At 34.6% G+C, this 22913-nt stretch overlaps 1 protein-coding gene across 1 annotated transcript in view; it reads right to left on the reverse strand.

Moving 5' to 3' along the window:
- The window catches only part of LOC117326459 (multiple epidermal growth factor-like domains protein 10), a 39624-nt gene extending 26480 nt beyond the window's left edge, over positions 1-13144 (reverse strand). Inside the window, exons 1-11 of the mRNA XM_033883207.1 lie at positions 13018-13144; positions 12764-12898; positions 11608-11742; positions 10688-10822; positions 9957-10091; positions 9577-9620; positions 9350-9447; positions 9051-9106; positions 8818-8905; positions 7518-7610; positions 6049-6257 (exon numbers count right to left, since the gene is read on the reverse strand). Coding sequence (XP_033739098.1) covers positions 6049-6257; positions 7518-7610; positions 8818-8905; positions 9051-9106; positions 9350-9447; positions 9577-9620; positions 9957-10091; positions 10688-10822; positions 11608-11742; positions 12764-12898; positions 13018-13063 — 1174 coding nt within the window. The 5' untranslated portion in view covers positions 13064-13144. The remainder of the gene's footprint in view (positions 1-6048; positions 6258-7517; positions 7611-8817; positions 8906-9050; positions 9107-9349; positions 9448-9576; positions 9621-9956; positions 10092-10687; positions 10823-11607; positions 11743-12763; positions 12899-13017) is intronic.
- Between the last annotated feature and the right edge of the window lie 9769 nt (positions 13145-22913).

The raw sequence follows: 22913 nt of genomic DNA on the forward strand, positions 1-22913 counted from the left end.
TTTAAATCCAAATTCATTGTTTGTTTTTTGTTATAAAGAAGAAAAGTATACTAAAATAATACAGTTTAATTAAAAATATATAATTAAACAAATTTATTTTGGATTTCCGATCAATAGATTTGAGTAAAGGGCGAGTGTTAAGAATGAAATAATGACCTGGATATCGAAGATTAATTTATTGGCTGCTCAGTTATCTCTCTAGATGGTCTTGCCATTAGTCAGTATAGGGGGATATAAATTTGATAGCTGTCAGGGCACCGGTCTCGGTGGCCGTCTGTATATGTCAGATAAGGTTAACTGATGACCCCTCCGGGGTAAGGGAGGCACAACTTAGCTTCATGCCTATTGCATCTGATAAATGTTTAATTAATCATTTTTCATGTAAAGGTATATCGGGAGTATCCTGCATGCAGCTGATCAGTTCTCAGTAGATATCGTAGCACTTGACACGTTCATGAGCAGCACTCAATTTATTATTTCAATTTTAAAGTAAGGTTCCATATCTTATACATACATTAATACTTGTTCAATTTTCCCATTACATATTCGATTCTCTCATTAATGTGCATTGGGAATGCTTATTAATTAGTTTTGAAGCATTTAAAGTGTTAATTAGTAAAGAGAAATCGAATAAGTAATGAGAAAATCGAATAAGTAATGAGAGAGAATCGAATAAGTAATGGGGGAATTGAACAAGTAATAATGTATGGATTAGGAATGGAATGGTGGAATGTGCATTGGGAATGCCTATTAATTAGTTTTGAACCATCTTAAGTGTTAATTAGTAAAGAGAAATCGAATAAGTAATGAGAAAATCGAAAAAGTAATGAGAGAGGATCGAATCAGTAATGGGGGAATTGAACAATAAATAATGTATGGATTAGGAATGGAATGGTGGAATGTGCATTGGGAATGCTTATTAATCAGTTTTGAACCATCTTAAGCGTTAATTAGTAAAGAGAAATCGAATAAGTAATGAGAAAATCGAATAAGTAATGAGAGAATCGAATAAGTAATGGGGGAATTGAACAAGTAATAATGTATGGATTAGGAAGGGAATGGTGGAATGTGCATTGGGAATGCCTGTTAATTAGTTTTGAACCATCTTAACTGTTAATTAGTAAAGAGAAATCGAATAAGTAATGGAATAAGGAATAAGGAATAAGTAATCAACTTCACGGAGGTCATAATAGTTGTATTTTCGTACCGAAGACAAAGGAGAATAGAAAAACGACAGGCCAGGTTAAATGATTTATGCATTGCAGCAACCACGTTTCGTACTACTGTCTGACCTTATCTAGAATGTGGGTTACAGACACATGAGGTGATGTCTGTTGGGTATAACATTTCATAACCCATTGCACTTTGCCAATGATTTCAGAGCATAATGATAATGTATTGTTTCAAAAACAGATTATTGATTTGGCATTTTTTCGAGTACGATTATACGCCTTAATACCAATTCGAATGCTATTTATTGCGAGATAATATTGAGACAAATTTATTCAAGATATTTGAATTTCTAAAGCTATTACTTTGTAATGAAGCGGGTATGTTGTGTATAATAGACGTCCGTAGATTGAAATATAAATTAAACTTTTGGGACAATTTGTCCTCTTCTCTCCTTACGTTTTCCCATATATCTCGAATGATAAATCTCAGGAATATCATAGACACCAACGCAAAATTACAAAGGGTATCCTATACACGTATATAGGTTACATTCCATTTGAGATATACAGGAAGCTTAACTCTAGTTAAACATTAAATCTCAGAAGCCAGACACGAACCGTATATAGCATACACACCATTTATAAACTACACCCAGATATTACTTATAATGTACGACAATATGAAATAAAGCATTGTTGTTTTCATTTTCATACTAATGTATATATTAGGGTCGAAAACCCTACATGTCTTATTAATTGTATTGTATTCAATGTAAACATGAAATTCAATTGTTCAATACTGAACACTGGTTGTGTATAATTAAAGCTTGTTTCTATATGAATTTACATATTTCTTATTTTAGATAACTTACATGACGAATAAACGAATTCAGGAAATACAGCGACACATACTACGATAATGAACTGTAGGATCCCGTGTTCCTTCTTGATAGGTTTCATTTTGAAGAGAAAAACAAAAAAAAAAAAAACGCGTCGCACTCTCTATGTCAATCCGCTTTGACACCAACCAGGAAGTTCGTTGGAGAAGATAAAAATCGATTGTGTACATGCTTGCTATGGTAGTATGTGTGTATTCATTACACTGTATTATGGCGATACAACTTTATTATCTTAGACATTTGTGACACAGGTAGATGGTCCATACTGAATGTATTAAAATCATCTAAAATATAGATAAGGTATTACATAAGAGAAAGAGTAGGTATATTCTGTTCATCAATTTTTAATTGCTGAGACAGTTTATTTGCACACAAGAATACTGCGTGTACTTTGTATTCAATTAAAGTATCACGGACTTATATTTACTGTATTTCATATGTCTATAAAAAGGCTGATATTGTACATTTATATGATTAAGTTAAATGACCTATATTAAGGAATGTCATCTACATACCCGTAAATTGTGTGTGTGTTTTTTCCGGAATGTATACCTTCGTTGAGGTGGATTTGAGATACATATCTTAACCTTCAGTAGAAGTAGACCTTTTCTGGAGAAAACGTAACTTAATAAGAAAATACAAAGACACTCTCTCAAAAATGTCAGTGTTATAACTTAAATAAGAATAATATAATCTTTCACCCCTCTTGGGGGTGAGTAAGGAGATTCTCTTAACCTGGACAGGGATATCCGCAGATTTACAGGGTTAGATTTTCTTATCTCACCTTAGGGAAAAGACAAGCTACACGTACTGTTTGAACGTGCTCTTTTTCTCGATAGGGTGACGTCCCTTTGACCTGAGAGCCGGAACGTTTGAATGTTAAATATCAGTATTATTCACAAAAGAAATAAAAAAAAAAAGATTTTAATTATCAGAGTTACACTGCGTGTTTGGTGTCCTTTTTGACAAGCTAATCGGAACTATATTTTGTATGAAATCAACATCGTAAGGTGTAAAGCGTCTGCTGCAGCTTTATCACAACATCCATCCGCCGTCCACGTGTTGTTGTTTACATACGTTTGGATTTCGTTCACACTAGATTGGAAAGCATGATAAGAGAAAAATAATCATTTACCCCTTTTTGGGATGGGATAGGGGGATCTCAACCCTCTGCAAGTCTCGTGTTTGGGAAACTTAACAATCTCTCCCCGAGGGTTGAGATCCCCCTATCTCATCCCAAAAGGGGTGAAAGCTTCTATTAATCTCAACCTGAGGGGACGATTCTTAAGTTGCCAAAAACGAGGCTTGCCGAGTGTTTGGCAGCTTAAGTATCTTACCCTGAGGGATGAGATTCCCCTGTCTCACTTCCATGGGGATGAATGATTATGTTTCTCTTACGCTGTTTTCCCTCTTATGCATCTGATATTGACGTTACATCAATGCAAGGAGTGATTTGACGTGATGGAATTGTCTATCTGACGTCATTGTACTGTTGCCGTGAAGTCGTTGTATTGTTGACATGACGAAATAGAAGTGTTGAGAACGTGAAAAGAACACGTGTAGCTTGTCTTCTCTAGGGTGAGATAAGAAAATCTCACCCCGGTAAAACTGCGGATATCCCTGTCCAGGGTAAGAGCTCTCTCATATTAAATATCGGCATTATACATTTATTTCAGAAATAAGCCTCTCACTTGTATTGTCAGTAACACACTTTAACGTCAGAATTAGCCCTCTCACATTTAATGACAAGTATATACTTTAACGTCAGAAATAGCCCCCTCTCATTTAATGTCAATTATAAATTTTAACGTCAGAAATAGCTCTCTCACTTTTAATGTCAGTAACATACTTAAACGTCAGAGATAGCCCTCTCATATTCAACGTCAGTAATATACTTTAACGTCAGTGCTAGGCCTTTCTTATTTATCTGAGCAATACCAGGACAGTAACGGCTTTGGTTGTCATGGAATTAAGAATTGAAACAGCATATTAATTGTCGCATTGGAATAGGACGTTCTTGTTCTTGCCCAAATGTACACAGCAACTAAAATTTGGAAAAACCACAATACCGTAATGTCATCTGTGTAACCTGCTTGAAACCAGGATTCGGGCCACGTGCCAAATGCCCACCGTCCTTCAAAGTATGCCCCAAATCCATTACCCCTCCTGACCTAGCTATCATGCCAGTTAATAACTGTAAATCTGAATTGGTGATCAATAATGGACCCAAAACACAAACACACCGTTAAAAGAAGGAAAATAACACACTAAAAGTTTTGAATTTTCTCGTAGTGCATGTGTGATTCTTATATGATGATACGGTTTGGTTATCCCCATGGTTGCATTAATAAGGCGCCTACAAATAGGCATAGCTCTACAAGCAAAATGCTTCTTACAGGGACTGTATTTGATTTAACGTGGTGCAACCTTTGTTAAGCGAAAGTTAATTTTCTGGATTATTATCTGCAACTTTTTCCCAGGGGAACCCAGATACATATATGTATTATATCGATCTCTAAACCAAGAAAACATAGTAAACAGTAGACGACACCTAGTGCGATAGGAACGCCCAACTCACTACATAAAACCTGTTTAAAACCAGGAGACAATATGGTTCGAGTTGTTAACACCTCCAAGTAAAAAATCATCTAGATAATGTAGTAACTTCCTGTTGTCTTATTGGTTATGTACATTCTGCTCTATAACTTTAGGAATCCACTCAAAATTAGAACAGGAGAACAACCCAATGGTAAACACTTGTTGAAAAAAGAAATACATATCACAAGTTTTAAGCCTAGCAGATCAAAGTCACCTGGCCAGACTATGATTAACTTAAATACAGATTTGATACCGCCTTAGCCAATAAAGCCACTTTCCAAGCCTTTGCACCATTTGAACTGCTTCATCAAATTGTGTTTAAGACACTGAGCATGATTTTGGATCAATGAAGTCATAAACATAAGCATTTTGAGGGTACGACAAGTGATCAATTAGCCTAAATTACCCCGTGGTTTTCTTAGGTATGGCAACATTCCCAAATTACAAACGTTATACTTTAGATTGACCTGTAATTCTTCCTAAATCGATCCCCTCCTTAATATTTTCCAGAGCAGCATGATTATTTTCGCGAATAGATCTAAAATCATTTGCATGTGTTGATTCTCGAGGGCCAGTATAATAATAGAGTAGGGAACCATTTTACTCACTCTGAAGCTAAAACTCTGTTCGAATTATCCTAGGCTTCTAACGCAGACGGTTTTATTGGCGTTAGCCGTACGCTTTGCTTTTCTCTTTCCGTTAATTCTTTTGGTACCCTACTGTTATAATTCCTGTTTGGCACAAAACGAATTACAGTTCATTTGTGAGTGTCCACCATTACATTTCCTACAAACATGTTTGAAACGACATGGATTGTATTAGCATTTCCCTACGTCGTTGTATGTGTTACACACACCTCTTCTGAGAGTTTGAACCAGTAGCACTACATGCGTATGTGCTAGCATTTGAAATAACATTATTTTTATAACTACAGATCTAAATTCAGTTTAGCCTGTGACTGAGGGCAAATGGCTTGACCTAGTCTAAACTGCTCTTCATAGATTCTCAAACTCGCCCCTAGCACTGGCTACATCTCTATTAATTATCATGTACTGGATAAGTTTCAGTGTTTGTTTTATTTTTCTCCTTTTTTTCTTTTTAATTTCTGTACAGTAAATTAAATCCTGTTCTGAAGAATCAAAAGGTGCCCCCCCCCCCCCCCCCCCCCCCCCCCCCCCCGACATAAACCACCTGCCAGTCCTTCACATAGCGACATAATAGGCCTGCTACATCATAGATGTAGGTATACCGTTCCCAGCAGGTAGCGAGTCATCCCATCCAACGATATTCTTACTCACTCAATGCCGCCCTCCGAACAGACAAATTCATGTAATTTAGCGGCCTAACATAAACAGGACTTTAATCCAATTGTGGACTACCATTCTCAACAGGCGATGGGTCCTGTGCCAGTTCCACCGGGACATCGTCCGGTTTTGGCTGCGGCTCCGACTCCATTTTCGGTCCGTCTCCTGCTGAGGTTCCGGCTCCGGCTGGGCCCCAGGTCCGTTTTTGCTTTAGTTCGGAGACGTGCTTGCCTCTTCCTTTTTCGCTGCCCCATCGTTCTAGAGGGAGTCCCTGTAGACCTCTTCTTGGTAAACAATTTGTTGTGTACCGGCATAAGTGTTAGTTTACTTCCAATTTAGTAATGCAATCTTCCCAATAGACGTAGCACACACACAATGTTTCCAATACCACGGAATATATCCGAAATGAACACAATATTTCCAATCTAACAAAGTTTCAAATTGAGGCTCCAAATGCAGATATTCCAACAATATTTTAAAAAATCCAATACTAAACACAGGTTGTTAGAAGGGTACTGCATATGAACGTTTCAAGTGCTACGTGGTCTATTGAGAACTGATCAGCTACATGCAGGATACTCCCAATATCCTTTACATGACAAATGATTAACTAAACAATTATCAAATGGAAATAGGCATGAAGCAAAGTTGTGCATCCCTTACATCGGAGGGGTCATCAATTAACCTTATCAGACATATACAAACGGCCACCAAGCCAGGTGGCTTGACAGCTATAATATTTATATCTCCCTGCACTTGCCAATAGGAACACCGTCTATAATTGAAAAATAGCTGAAACAACCACTAAAATTACACTTGACCTCCGGGTCACTAATACACTCTTAACACTCGCCTTTACTCAAATATATTGACCTAAAATCTAAAAAAAACTATAAATATGTTTAACTATATCAAGGGTGTTTAGTGTAGAATGTCTGACAGAAGCAGGAACACCCACAAATACCTCGTCATTAGCTGGCTAATGCAGGTTTGAATGATGAAATCTTCCCTAATACGGGGGTTTTATTGGTCTTTTTTCATATCTTTGAAACTGCTGATCATTTGTAAATTGGAAATGATCTTTTTCCTAGGAATGTCTAGGATTGCCGTTTACAAATTCAAACAGATTTACAAAAACATGTCGTAGTGTAGTATCGAACTGTCATCTCAAAATTTGGGATATCTGTGAACACCCAATTTTTCCCGCACCATGTCAGCCATCGTCTAGATGGTTATACAATGTACAACCATATGCAATCCATGCATAGGCCAATACAACCGGCCTTTAACAATTCGCATATAACTTCAACTGCGAATGCAGAATTATTGATGTCAGACTTTGTATTTTCTTTTAAAGAAAATTTGGCATGGTTCACTTTCAAAGGGGCTTCTGTAATAATATTTTACTGTGTTCACAATAAAACTAAAGACCTTTAAAACATTTTTTTCCAACATCAAATCGCGATTTTACAGTCCTGAGATTTTGCTTGAACTCATTTTTTCTACCTCTAGTATACTTTATCCGTCACTCTCGTAGCCCGTGCCTGACATTGTGCGCCTCCTTATTTGTTGTTTCTTTAAACGTTATTGCTGAGAACGGATGTTGTTCACTGTTACTGCACTCGCTGATGGCATGGCTGATGACAAAGGGCAATTCATCGCGAAGTGACCAAGTAGTTTGCAATAGTAACACCCATGGTTTTGTTTTCCTGGCCCTGTAAGCCCATTGTCCTTGTTGTCCAAACGTTTTGCAAATGTCAAGGAAAAGTCATTAGGGACAAAAGTATCCGGCTAGCACGCTGATGAGTCAAAGGAAGACGAAATTTCGGTATGGTGTTCCTACCGCACTATCGTGTCCCAGAACTACGAGTATCAATTACTCGGCATGTATCAAGAAATAGATAATTAATGTTGCCATTAACGCATGTGTTGTTATAAATATATAGTAATTCGAAACAAAGCAGTTTCTGTATTAATATCTTGTTTGCTCCCATTTTGACCCACCTTTCCAGAAATATTGTGGGATTGTAACTTAAATTTGATAATCTACTGTTTTTTTTCACACAAGATGACTACTTCTGCTACAATCAATAGATCATTGGCAATATAATATCGTATGAAAAAGTATCAGGCCTGCGTGGTTGCAATATAAATAAAAACAGATTGCTGCTGACTGAAACGCTCTTTATTTTAAAGTAAAACGGTATTGAACGAAAGTTATAAGATTATATACTGGTACGTATACGGTCCGAACAATCAACCTAACATGATAAACATTAACAAGTTTATGATGAAAAGTAAGTTGTGTATTGCATAACCGACATTTAATTCGTTATCATACTTCATTATACAAGAGTTTAAGCTTTCCATCCATGCAGCTTACTAGTAAAATATAAAATATGATTAAACTAGGGTTACTATTTTTAGATGTACTGACATTGGCATTCCCATAACAAGATTTTAAACATAAAATGAAAAGTTTTATTAGAACAATCTGAAATGTAATTCTGCAGATTCTGCAAGGAACTGTATAGTTACATTTTTTACCTCAAAAGACCGAGTGTAATTGTTCAATATCTTGTGTGTCTTTTGCACCATCCGTTGAAAAACATTCAACGTGAACATGCCTTCTATAACAAGTCCTATTGTGCAGATGTAAACAATGGTGACCACAAAAAGGTGATGTTGATTGATTTATTTATAATCTTACACGTGTGACATTACACCTTAGTGCGGTCAAAGTTAACATACAGCATGTATCATTCATTGTATGTTGGAGTATGGAGGTTGTAATCAATTAGATGATCTTTATAGTACTATATTTGTGCCGCTCTAAAACACAACTATCTGGCTGTAGTATCATACATGTCCTGCGATTGTCCAACTTTTGATGCGTCTAATTCATCGTAAGGGTTGTTGCCATTCAGCGAATCTACAATTCAAAATGTGAAGTACATTTGTTTTTAAATTACAAATTAAAACAAACATCCAGTAACCAAAAAGGTTCGCGAATATGAATAATTGTTAAAACCTATTTCAACATTAATGATACATTATGTGTTTTCTATTATACATACTTTGATTTTGCATTTCGTTGTCAGATCGTTCAGTCTTTGACTTTCTTCTTTTTGCTCTGAAAACAATACTAAAATAATAATGACGATTTTGTTATGCTGATTGAGTATTAATTTATAAGCATTTTTTTCCCGGAGTAAAGATACCCAATACATTGTTTATTCTCATTGCGTATTGCTTTAAAAAAAATACAATTTACTGACAATAATGTTGTTAAAGTACTGCAATGTAAACACTATGAATTTAACATAATTTAATTATCATTAATGCAACAGATTGATATTTCTAATTAAAAACTGACCTTTGATGATGAATAATGAATCCTACGTTGAAAAATATAGAAATAAACAGAAACGTTCCGAGGAAAGCGATGCAAATCAAAGCGCCGGGCATCGGTATCTGAAATCAAATAAAATCATAACTATTTTCTATTTTATTGAAGACACTTGAAAACGTACAAGAATAATTAACAGGTATCCCAGTAAGGTAAGCGTCTTCGGTTTCACACACCCGTTCGTATGTACTAACCTCATCTGTAGATTGACTATCTTTATTAGTTGTCTGAACTGCTTCTACAATACAACAATCAATCATTGTGAATTTTTAATGAAATTAGCACACATCCACCAATGAAATGTATATATTTTTTGCAAATAAAAGGGATTTCCCAATCAGTCGTATCTTGTTTTGCTGATCAACATAGCAACATTAATCTAGCTTCGGGATAATGCACTAATCCTACCGACATAAAGGGGGGTTTACTTATCGTAGGATTAGGGAGATAATAAAGAATTATTTTAATTAACACATTTGGCTATTTATCTACTCATTCATAATGTACAGATATCCCAAATTAATCATTGTCTTCGTTGTTTAATATGTAAATCCTATTTAAATTTTAAGTATACCTTCATCACAAGCCGATCCTTCCCAGCCAACATCACAGCCTTCTACGATGCATACTCCGGTGAATCTGTTACATCCGGGTACGGCACAGTGACATTTGTGGTCACAGTCACCGCCAAATGAGCTGATATTGCAACCTTATTAAACATAAACACAAGATATAAACACCTTTCAAGATGAATTGAGATTAAGATACCGTAAAGTCGAAAGTGAATTAAACTATAACATACAACTGTTTAGCCAGTGATATTAAGAGTCTGAAGTGTTGATACACCGGAGGTGACCAAGAAAAACTCAAAACAGGCAAAAACTCTAAAAACCTAAAAGGGGAGGTGCAAAAGGCATATAGTGCAATATATTTTATTATTTTCATACTGAATTTCAGGTAAATATACTTATATAAACAAAAATGTACCAAAAAAGGGGCACACATGATAATTATTTACAGCAACTTGATTCCGAAACAATTAGAATATACAGAAGAAAACCTCCATCAAAAACTTTTATTTTATCTTTTGTTTCAGAATAATATCATTTGAAAACGAGCTGAACATGACCATCTAACTATACATTCTGGTAATATACAACCACATCTGCTTGCACCACATCTAGCAGAATGTACATAAACCTAATTATGATTTTGTCTTATATCGTCTTTGAAAATAAGTTAATACATAGCATTATTTGTGTGAAATCTCCGTAAACAAATTCAAAGTTTTCAATAAGTATTTACCTATATCGCAACCAGAACCTTCCCATCCGATGTCACATCCGGGTAAGTTACATCTTCCACTGTTGGCGTCACAACCAGACGTAGCACAGTTACATGTATACTTACAATCTTTACCATATTTACCAACGTCACAAGCTGTCATATACAAATCATTAATGTAATTTCAATATTGACACCATAAAAACACTGAATAAATACTTCTGAATTAAAAATATCAAATAAGTAATTCAAGCATAGTGTTAAATCATAAAATGCATTTATTCCAAACTATCCAATAAGTAAGGGTCATAGAATATGATGGACGATATACTTTTATTTTAAGAATGCAATATATAGAGGATATTGAATGGTTTCCCGTTTAATATAACATGTATTTCACGAGTATGGCAGTATTTTCACGAGTGCAAAGCGGGAAACGGGAAACCATTCAATTTTCTTTTTATTGCATTTTACATACTTAAAAAAATAAAATTGAAATCATAAAAAAATTAATAATGTTAAAAAGTGCAGTAATCAGTAATGACGTCATCTCTTTGTGACGTCACTCCACGTGAATTTGACGGTGACATTTTGAAAGGATTGATCAGCGCAATTTAAGCGTCTTCTGCTGTTATCGCATACTATGTGCATGAATAGCTAACGTCAAGTGAGTATTTTGTCAAAAACGAGTAAGAATATTTCAGAAATACAGTAAAATAACCAATTTATCTATCTCCGCTTCATTTGGAAAAATCGGCAAGTATCAAAGTGGGGAATACAAAAGTTTGCTCTGATTGGTCAAAAACGGAAATATTATATTTGCACTGCGAAACACATATTTTTACTGCAAAATCTTTCATTTTCACTGCTTATCGCTGCAGTGAATATACAAGTTTTATTAGTTTGATTTCTATATTTTACTGGCAAAAATGCAATAAAACCTTTTTCACAAGCCAGTCCTTCCCATCCAGCCACACATCCTGGCCTGGTACATTGTCCACTGAATCTGTCACAACCCGGAACAAAACAGTGGCATAATTGTTTACAGTCCTTACCAAAGTGTCCGGCTGTGCAGACTGGAAAGCAAAACCTGAGAGTCAAGTGATGGAAATGTGAATGCCTTCAATCAATAATGTGTATATTCGATACAGAGAACCCCTATTTCACTGTAGTAAGATACTGTCTTATAAATGAAAATACTAGATTTATTAAAGAGACAATAAATATGCCCAGTCATAACTCTACTTGATTGGAATTTAAAGATATTTGTTCAATGCATGAGATTCAGCTTCAGCACATTACATTCATAATGACATAAAATATTTTCTTTTAATGTCAATAATTCAAATTGCACTAAAGCATAATGAAGTGATTAGTGCAGTAATTAAAATAAGAGCATTTATGTTTGAAGACAGTGTTAAGCATGTATAGAGTTTGTTATTGATGAATATGGTGGCATATTTCTGCCATCGAGTTGCCGACTTACGACTTAAAGATGTCGTTATATTTCCAAGAAGATGTTGTTATTGTTAAAATTTTATAAAAATATATCGGATTCGAATAATCGCGGATATGCCCTTTTCCTTTGCTTCTGTTTTGCTATTAAAAAATAAGTTTTTATACTATAAGCCAATATTTGACAACAATTTTTTTTTAATTTTTAGATAATTGATTCTTTTAACTGTTCATCAAAATACATGTCGCTCTAGGTTTTGGTCAAAATAAAACGACCACAGAAAGTGTTAGAACTACAGTAAAGGTATGAATAACAAACCATTTGACAGTGTATTTATTATTATGGCTGAATTATTCAAGCATAAGTTTAATGAATTCGTACATAGTACATAACATTGACAGTTCATACTTCCATTGTTTGTTTCCATTCCATCCAATTTCTTACATAATTCGCAGGGTGATGCACACACATTACTATCTGTTACTGTTTGACGCTCGCTATGTGAGGAAAATAATCAAACGTGGGTCTGTACCATAGACAGGCATATCGCACCCCTCAGCTAAGAGTTGGCTGGCAAGCACGACGCGTTCCAGGCCCATGTAATATTCTATTAATTTATATCTGATCCAATAAAGTATTACCTTTATCACAAGCCAATCCTGTCCATCCCGGTTCACATCCTGCAAGTGTACATGTTCCACTGAAGCGGTCACACCCCGGTACAGTACAGTGACATGTGTGGTAACAGTTCTCGCCAAATTTGCCTGTTACACATTCTAGAATGTCAAGGGGGAAAAGTTCAGTTTGACAAACAACGTAATTAAATCTCCATTATCTAACAAGACTATCAACACTAAACAGAGATAATATCAAATATAGTTTGCGGCAATATTACCAGAATCACATGCATTTCCCTGCCATCCTGCCTCACATCCTGGCATTGTACAACTTCCAGTTGCACTTTTACACCCGGGTGTGGAACAATGACACTTGTGTGCACAGTCACCTCCAAACGTGCTAAGTTCGCAATCTACAATAAAAACGTATCATTTTATCAAACGAAAATCTGTATTATCTGCAAATTTGATTTCTAAAACGATAATGAGTATTACAATGATTTGGCCTTCAAAAATTAGGTTGAAACTGTATAATGAATGTTCTAGGATAGTATTATCAATATCACCGTTTACAAACACAATAGCGTTTGGATTTTCAAGGAATAACTAATTTTCTAAAATCATTCCCAAGCAGCTAACAATTCTTTCATTGATAATTAGTTACAATGCGCTATGTTGTTGAACAATGTTAGCTTTTGCACCATTTACAAAATCGATGATCATTTATTTAGTAATATCCAATACCCGCACCTCAAACTATTCCATAGCATCAAGGTTTTGGACTTAGACTCATTTTCCTTCGCACACTTAGTGCATCGAAAAACAATAACCTTTGGAACAAGTTGGTCCCATCCATCCATTCGAACACCCAGTGACGTCACATATTCCGTTGTCAGGATCACAGCCACCCACACCACAGTGACATATTGTACTACAGGTGGGTCCAAATCTATTTACAGGACATCCTATGATAGGAATAAATTAAAACTGAATTTCCATATTACATTTAATATTTGAGTAAATTTGCTATTATATATATTTATAAATCCAAATAACATGGAGAGCAGTAACTTTATGGTAATTAGACTTGCACAAAGTGCTATGTCATAAATGTTAATTGGTATGCTGTAATTATATATAATCAGATGAGGTGATAATGAACATTTACATACATGTATGTATAATTACCGTACACCTGCACCTCACATAATTCCACAACAGCCGATGTTGTCGAGTAGTACGGATGAGATTTAGGTCCATTATCAGCCGGACGTCTGTTATAGAATATGACGTATCGCCCGTCTACTGTACACGGACGTGATTGGTTAAACGAGGGGAGGAGATCAGGATCCATATTGTAGTCATGGTAACAAAGATGCCATGTACTTTGTAGATTGTCCACAGCGGTTGTATTGGAGACATAAAGATAAAACCCAGAAAGTCGAAATGGATCTGAAATATGTTAAAATAAGTACATATTCTGATGTATGTGTTTGAACGCTTCCAAAGTGTTTAAAAGGAACTGATCGTGCAGAGACTAGACAGATTGGCGAAGGCGGGTGATACTTGGTATTTTGTCATTATGAATAATATGCAAGTTAACTATTTAACTATTTCAGCAATATGTAATATCAAAGATTACTTGGAAGAATCCTTACACTGGTTGCATTGAAAAAAAACCATATTGATATCAACAAATTAATGTAAAAATAATTTTGTCTTGGTGACGACATGTGGTAACTAAATACCTTTGTTATTTTCATTTTATTTTAGGTTAAAGTGTAAGTTAGCAATTATCTATCACATCATTTAACTGCGCGTGGTGCTTTTGCAGTAGTTTGCAGTAGTAGTATTTATGCTATTCTATTCTTTTACCTCGAATACAAAATAATAAATAACGATGCAGGCTTTTAGTTGCATCTGACCTAACGGTTCAGTAATGATGCAACTAATTGTACAGAAACCTCAAAATACAATATCCATTTAGATGGCCGTTAAACTACATCATATCTATTTAACAGTGCTAACATTATTAATATTCAATAGCAGTTATATACGCGATCAGGTCAATATAATGCAAAGAAAAACATGTTACATACAACCGGGCGTTTTCGTTCAGACAACTATATGATCGCCTAAATTCGTAGTTTTCTATGGGATAAACTGGAAACTGTTGTGGAAATAACGTGTGTTCGCTTTGATAAACCGCTATAACAATCAATGTACAGTTTTGTTAATACAATGCGGCTTCCGGCTTGTTTATCGTTAAAATGATCACGTACAAATTTTTACGTATTACTGAAGAGTAAACTGAAATGTTTTTGCGAAGGAATATTATTTTCATCGCTTCATTTTCAACATATACGCATCAATAGTGAGTATTTAGATTTTGATGTTCTATAAGACATTTCATTTACCTGAAATCTCCTTTCCATAAAAAATCATCTTACTATAGAAGATTGAGTATGAAGATTGCCTACTGGATTTTTATCATATTACTTTCGGTTATAAATATGTATTCCCTTATTTTGTCTTTTGTTAGAAATTATGACTCTTTAGTGCCCGCCTTCGTTATTGTTTTATTTAGAGGGACTGACGAGATGATACTGCAGGGGTGCCCAGTTGTGTATCATGCAGCCTGCCATCCGTTTCTGTGGTGTTAATTCAAGGTGGCCATCTATTTTGCCCGACAAAAATGAAGCAGTCTAAGCTAAAGCTACTGTGTCCGCTGACATCCAAACTCGTCGTTAATCTAGTTTACAATGTTCTTAGCATGAACCAGTCAATTCTCGTACATTCCATTTTACTTCTTCATATATCAGCGACTTTATTCGTCACACATCCTAAAGTAGGAATGGAGCGTCCAACCATAACATAATGGATGTGTGACTTTCATAATAATAATACGATTAATGCAATCGGTCGCTTTACAGTTCTGTCACAAGACAATTTCGGTCCAAGAATAATTCAAATTGCTGTATAGATGACTTGACATCCATATATTCATGGTAATTGAATAGAGTGCAAAACCAATCGTATATACTGAAATGTTTACTGCAAAATGCTTAAAGGGCATGGTTGAGTGATCAATATCCGCCAGTAAGGTCCGACTTTAATAGCCATAAAATAATAACCCGCGAAAATTAATATTCGCGACTGATAATAATACTGAAAATATTTTAATTGGTGATTTTAATTGTGTTCTGGATAAGTCAAAAGATAGGAATTCAAACCAAAATATGGATGACATAGGTTGTAATGAATTAAACACATTGATTGCTACCTACAGCTTACAGGACATATGGCGAATACACAACCCAGTTACAGTTCAGTATACTTTTCAACGTGGACTATCAAAGTCACGAATTGACATGATTCTAACACATGAAAATATATCATCGTTATTGAGTAATATAAAAATTAAACATTGTCCTTATAGTGACCATAAGTCTATTTCAATGAAATTACTTTTATATGAGTCTGATAGAGGGCCGGGTTCATGGAAATTAAGTGAAAAGGTCATTAAAAGTGATATTTTTCAAAATTCATTAGAAGCTTGCTGGAAACATTGGATAAAAGAAATAGACATGTATGAAACTATTCTTGAATGGTGGGATATTACCAAAATAAAGATAAAAGAACTGGCAATGGAAGTTGGAAAGCAGATTAATATTAAAGTAAAGGAAATAACAAAAATTGAAGATCAACTAGATACACTTGTTAAGGCCAATTTTAATGATCCAGTAACCCTTAATACAATAGAAAAGTTGCAAACTAAAATCAAACAATACCATAATAATAGAGCAGATGCTGCAAAAGTCCGATCAAGAGTCCAAGATTACGAAGAAGGAGAAAAATCAATAAGGTATTTCTTTGGATTAGAAAAGAAAAATGCAGAAAATACACAATGGTTCAGAATAAAAAATGAGGAAGGACACTATGTATCTGGGATTGATAATATACTTTATGAACAAACAAAATTCTATAAAAAACTCTTCAGCTCAGAGGGGTGGGATAATGACAAAGCGGAACAGTTAACAGAACGTATAGAAAACAAACTAACAGAAGAAGAAAGCACTTTTATAGAAAGACCTATAGAACAGAAAGAAATCACTACAGCAATAAATGACTTAAAATTAAATAAATCTCCTGGAGAAGATGGTATAACAGCTGAATTTTACAAAACATACTGGTACTTAATAAAAGATGAAATTATAAAATTGTTTATGGAAATTTTCAGTAAAAATAAGTTAACAAACTCACAACATAATGGTATTATAAAACTACTTTATAAGAAAGGTGAGCGAGAAGATATTAAGAATTGGCGACCATTGACACTGTTGAATACTGATTATAAAATAATTGCAAAAATTTTAAGTAATAGATTGAAAACAGTACTACCAAAAATAATTCATACAGATCAAAAAAGATTTGTAGCAGGCCGAAACATTATGGATGCTAACAGACTTTTGCAAGATATAATTGATTATTGTGACATTGAAAACCAAGAAGGATCCATGATATTTTTAGACCAACAAAAAGCCTTTGACAGAATTGAATGGGGATGGGTAATGAAATGCTTACATGATTTTAAATTTGGCAATATTTTTTGTAATTGGATAAATATGCTGTTAGTTAACTCAAAAACATGTATACAAACAAATGGTTTTACCTCCTCTTACTTTGAAATTACAAGATCAGCCCGTCAAGGCTGCCCGATTTCACCGTTACTATATATACTACAGGCTGAACCACTTGCCTGTGCAATTAGATCAGACACAGAAATAAAGGGAATAAAACTACCATGGAATATTGAATCTAAATTAAACATGTTCGCCGATGACACACAACTCATGAACAAAACAGAAAAATCTATTGAGCAAACATTTAAATGGTTAAAACTATATGAACAAGCATCTGGGTCAAAAATAAATTACACTAAAACAGAAGGAATATACTTGGGGCCATGGAAAAACAAAGGAAAACTAGGAATCTCACTCTTAAGGGGAAAACACTTATAATAAAATCTTTCATAATATCCTTGATAGGGTTTGAAATAGAAGCCAGAGGCATTCCTGAGAAATACATTCAAGAAATAAACAAATTAATATGGGATTATATATGGGATGGGAAAGTAAATCTAGTAGAGAGGAAAGTCTGCTGTAACAGTAGAATAGATGGAGGTATAGGAATGATAAATTTAATGCAATTTATAGAAAATAAACAAGTAAAAACAATATACAAAATCCTACACACAAAGACTGAGGCTTGGAATGCTATTGGAAAATCCTATTTGAAAATATTGGACAATAAATATATGCAAAGTAACTTCTTAGCAAGCTGCTCAGACTTGAACGGATTAAACATTAACAATAAAATTCCTAAGTTTTATTACAATAATTTAAAAGCATGGGCAAATATGAAATCAAAAATAGTTCCAGAAGGAATCTCACAAATTTCATCACAGCCACTGTTTGGAAACAAAAACATACAGCTAAACAGACAACCATTATTTATACCATCCTTTTCAAAAAGTGGCATTAAAAAAATATCAGACTTATGGGATTGGGATAGGAATCAATTTATAAATAACCAACATTTATTAAGAAAACTTGTTGTTAGAACAAACTGGATTGCAGAAATAACAAAAATAAAGAAAGCTATACCTAAACAATATATTGAGATTATACAAGGACAAGAACCTGACAGAACAGCGGGTGCTAAAAAACAAAAAATATATGTTAACAATAAGTTAGAGATATGTGTCTTGAAAATAGATCATTTTAAAATTTTAAAACCACATGAACTAAAATTTTCAATTCTCCACAATATTTCAGATCCAATTGTAAGACCTAAATCAGAAATGAAATGGAATACTCATTTTCATAAGGAAATACCATGGGAGAAAGTATGGGAAAACTTCAAAAATACTGACATTGCAATAACTAGCAAGATAGAAGAACTTCATTGGAAAAGTATTCATAAAATTATATACACTGAAAGCAAATTAAATTTAATGAACAGATCTAATGGCTTATGTCACATGTGTAACACTGAAACTGAAACTCTAACTCACTTGTTTTTTCACTGTACATTTTCAAATCAGCTATTAGATATAATTCATGTTAACTTGTACAATAACCCTGTTCATGTCACAGCTAATCAAATATGGAATATTGACGAAGAGAAGATGATACTAGGAGATACAACTGATAACATCACAGCCACCATAGCTAACACAATTATCTTGACAACTAAATGGGTCATATGGAAGGCTAGAAACATTAAAAAATTTCAAAACAAAACAACGTCTCCACAATCGGCTTATATAATTCTGAAGAAATTATTGAAAGAACATATCACTTTACATTAAAATTACCCTCGACGCTAAAAAGAGATGTTTGATATCAAAATATCGAACACTATTACAAAAAATTTGATCTGTTTACTTACAAACAACGTGCTACGACAAACCGGAAGTAAATATTGAGTATTGTATAAAGGCCAAAATAGTCGAATACCAAAATTTGGGCTAACCACTGGATAGTTTTTTTTTATAATATACCGATTATAGTAGACCAAAGTAGTAGAAGAAAAAATGTGTGTTAGTATAGATTTTAAGTGATATTGTGTGTATATAATTTAGATTGAACGAAAATGTATCAGAGTGTACAGTACACGTATGTAAAATATGAAAAGAATGTGTGAGGGGATAGGATCTCTGATGAGTGAGAGATAGGATGTCTGATGAGTGAAAGCCCTCCTGCGTGAGGACATTTGTTTATATATATATACATGCTTGTTGAATAAAATTGATTTTGAAAAAAAAAAAAAAAAATACTCGCGACGCGAGCTAGGTCGGACTGTTACAGTAAGGAGATAATAGCTCCGGGACAGGTAGGGTTTTAAATGGCAGAAGAAGCAAATACGATAGCATGTATTAGCTATTTGTAGCTCCCGTAGTCCTACGTTTACAAATTGGCATTTAGGTCCACAAATGTACAAACGCAAGAATAATGCGTTCTTTTTATACCAATTCTTTATTTTTTTGAGAAAAATAAATGTTGATAATAACATGTTAAATACACAATGTATGTGTATTTGCAAGCAAGACCTGACAATTTGAAAACTAGATTTTGTGTAAGAACATGCTCTTTTTATATAAACATCTCCAATCAGTATAAAATAAGTCGCCATAAATAGTAATAGGGAGTTTTGTGCAAAGTAATTAAGATTGATTGACAATATTGCTATGTAATTTTGAAAAGAAAAACGAGCATGGGGGAAATCGGTTTTACAATGCAATATTGTGAAGTGAACTGAAGTAAACTGTGTATACATGGTTTCATTAGTACACGGGGATTGACGCTTACACTAATAACCAACTAAAGTGAAATGTCCACGTTCAAAATGGCCGCCATGTTCCATGATGGCCTTATAACCTTGAATATTTTTTCAACTACTGAATCAATTTTCTGACAAGATTGCTATTTGATACATTTATGTTGGTTTACACAGTAAACCACTAACCTGGAATCATATATGGCTTCCTCGTCCTAAAATCTTATTGGCAATGTCAGTGTTGATCATCGTAGTTCTAATTGTCCAAGTCGACCATATTTTTGATACCTAGAATATGATGGTTGGAAACGAAATCTATATCACTTAAGGTTTGTCTTAAACCTTGTTAATTCTGGATGCAAGTTGGCTTACTGGTTTCCAAATGCATGAAGTATCCTTAATAATATATGATTCTGGCAACGTAGGCACAAACCATCATGGTTCCCTGCTCAGTCCGATTTGACAAAGGCAATACTAATCCTTTATGGGTAAAATGGTGTCGAAGTTGTCATGTCTGATTCAAACATTGTACTTTGCACTCCGCTTATGCCCCGAGTGGATCTACCATCGTGCAATGTCCCATGAGTGCGATATATCCTAATTTCAGCCACCATCATGACTGAGGTGCTCACTGATGAAGCCAGTTGCCAGTGGTATTTGGTATGTGCCACAGGATATTGTCCAAAGGCACTCTATGTCTTTGGACATACACAAGATGTTGTAAACACTAAGGCGCTCTTTCATTTGGTCCGCCAGCGCCACATCCTTTGCGTCTTGTTCTGGTGTTCATATATGGGTCCTAAGACTTTATTCAGACAGGCTCTTACTGTTCTGACGAGTGCGTCGATGACATCAATGAAATAGTTGGAGGAAAGTTGTGTTTTGAAAAACAGCCATTGCTTGAAGCTACCGTTATAAGACTCCACTACCCATCTGGATTTAGAAATGAATCTATCACTGTTAGCTTGCAGGTCGTCATGTACAGCCTACCTAGGTTTTAGATAAGATGGAATCTTTGTTGTCAAACCATGTGATTCTGAATCCTGCAAAACATCCCTAAACACTCGATCAACAACGCCATCGTCATCTTTTCTAGGAAAACGTCATACTATATCAAGAATGTAACCATTAGGCAAGGCTATGCTCGTGAATTTCAAATATCTCCGCTTATTCCGACCACAGTAGGAGATTATCTTGAGCTTGTGATAAGAACTCAGAAATAAAGATATACTTACCCCCAAGTATGACAGTCGTTAGCTTGCCAGAAAACAATACTTCCGAGAACACTGTGTTTTGCTCTAAAATGTTTTCTCTTGTAAAAGGTCCAAGGAACAATTGAGCAATGTCTAATGTTTTTACTATGAAATGAAATGTTTTAGATCTAGTGGAAACTGACGTGTTAAAACAATTTGAACAACATTTCGTATATGTCCGTATCATATCCGATATGTTAGTTTTCACTTTTTCCCAAAACAGCAATGCATCCGCGTTGTTTGAACTGTAAATGCTAGTGTCAATCGAGGACGAACCAGGTGAACGAGTTTGTAGAAACTGTTTTTGTCCAGCCTGTTCAGCCTTTACAATCTGCATTATCCAGAGAAAACTACATTAATATCATATGCATTATCTCTAAAAGATCATTAATGATTTCCTTTGATCTGGAAGAAAGCCAAGAAGTCAATATTTCTCCTTCATCGGAGAGAATTGGAATAAATACGTTAGAATTAATGACACCACAGTTTGTGATGAAAGGTTGGTGGAGGTTTTGCTTTCTTGAGCAAAATGATCAGGTTTTGATTGAAATTCTTCATACACAGTGTGCATTTGACGTGGGAAAACTGACCACAATATAGATCTTCTAAGTATGATAATGAGATGTTCCGCCAGTAATCATCATCAACATCAACGTTTTGATCTATAGGTTGCGGCTTTCGTTTCTGATAATTCTTGAAGCATTTCGCACACATGCCAATCCCTTGATCATCAGTTAAGTTATTGTCATCTGCTTTTAAAACATCAAGCAACCAATTGTGCTAGGGAAGTCTTGTTTCTAGAAGATTTCTTGGTTTCTCCTGAAGACAACTTTACAACCCGCATCTGTCTCTCATTGTGATAATGATACTGTATTATGTGTCTAAAGCTCCCTCAGATGCGCAGATAAGCTATTTATTTGTCAAAAAAAAAAAAAAAATGTTACAAAATTTGTTTAGTCATTATCGGTTATGTGATATATCGTATATAACGTCCTAATTATAATTAACAGCGATGGTCAATTAAGGAAGTTGCCTACATATCGGTATTACTTGTATGTTACGAGTTGCTATTTATTAGGAAAGACACATTTATGCTTAACAGTTTTAGTGTTACAGGATGGTCTGGTATGTTCACTAATTCACTATCGTTGTCATTGAGGTAACACATTTCAAAGCCAAAAATCAACACTTGCACAAATGGCAAAGTTTTGATATTTGGGCAGGATTATGGAAAGTTATAAAATTCTTTATACGCCAATTTTGAATGGACTGAATATATGTCATTTAAAATGTCATTTGCTCACAAACAAAAATGACGTTTTTCCACAAAATGCCTAAAAAATAGATATCATCGGCAGTATACTTACTGTTTTATTATTTTGGTATTTAGTTTTAGATTCGAACTTATTTTTTATCCGTTTTGTGACAATTTTCGTTCTTAGTTTAGTAATTAGTTAATGAGTCAAGTGCTTCATCGAAATATTTGGGTTAAATGTATAATTGAGTGGTCTCCAAGTATGAAAACACTCTTTAGGTCGACCCCTATGGGAAATTAATAATGCTGGAAACCCCATCTTCAA

This window comes from Pecten maximus, chromosome 4 (genome assembly GCF_902652985.1).
Source record: "Pecten maximus chromosome 4, xPecMax1.1, whole genome shotgun sequence".
NCBI classification, from domain to species: Eukaryota; Metazoa; Mollusca; class Bivalvia; order Pectinida; family Pectinidae; genus Pecten; species Pecten maximus.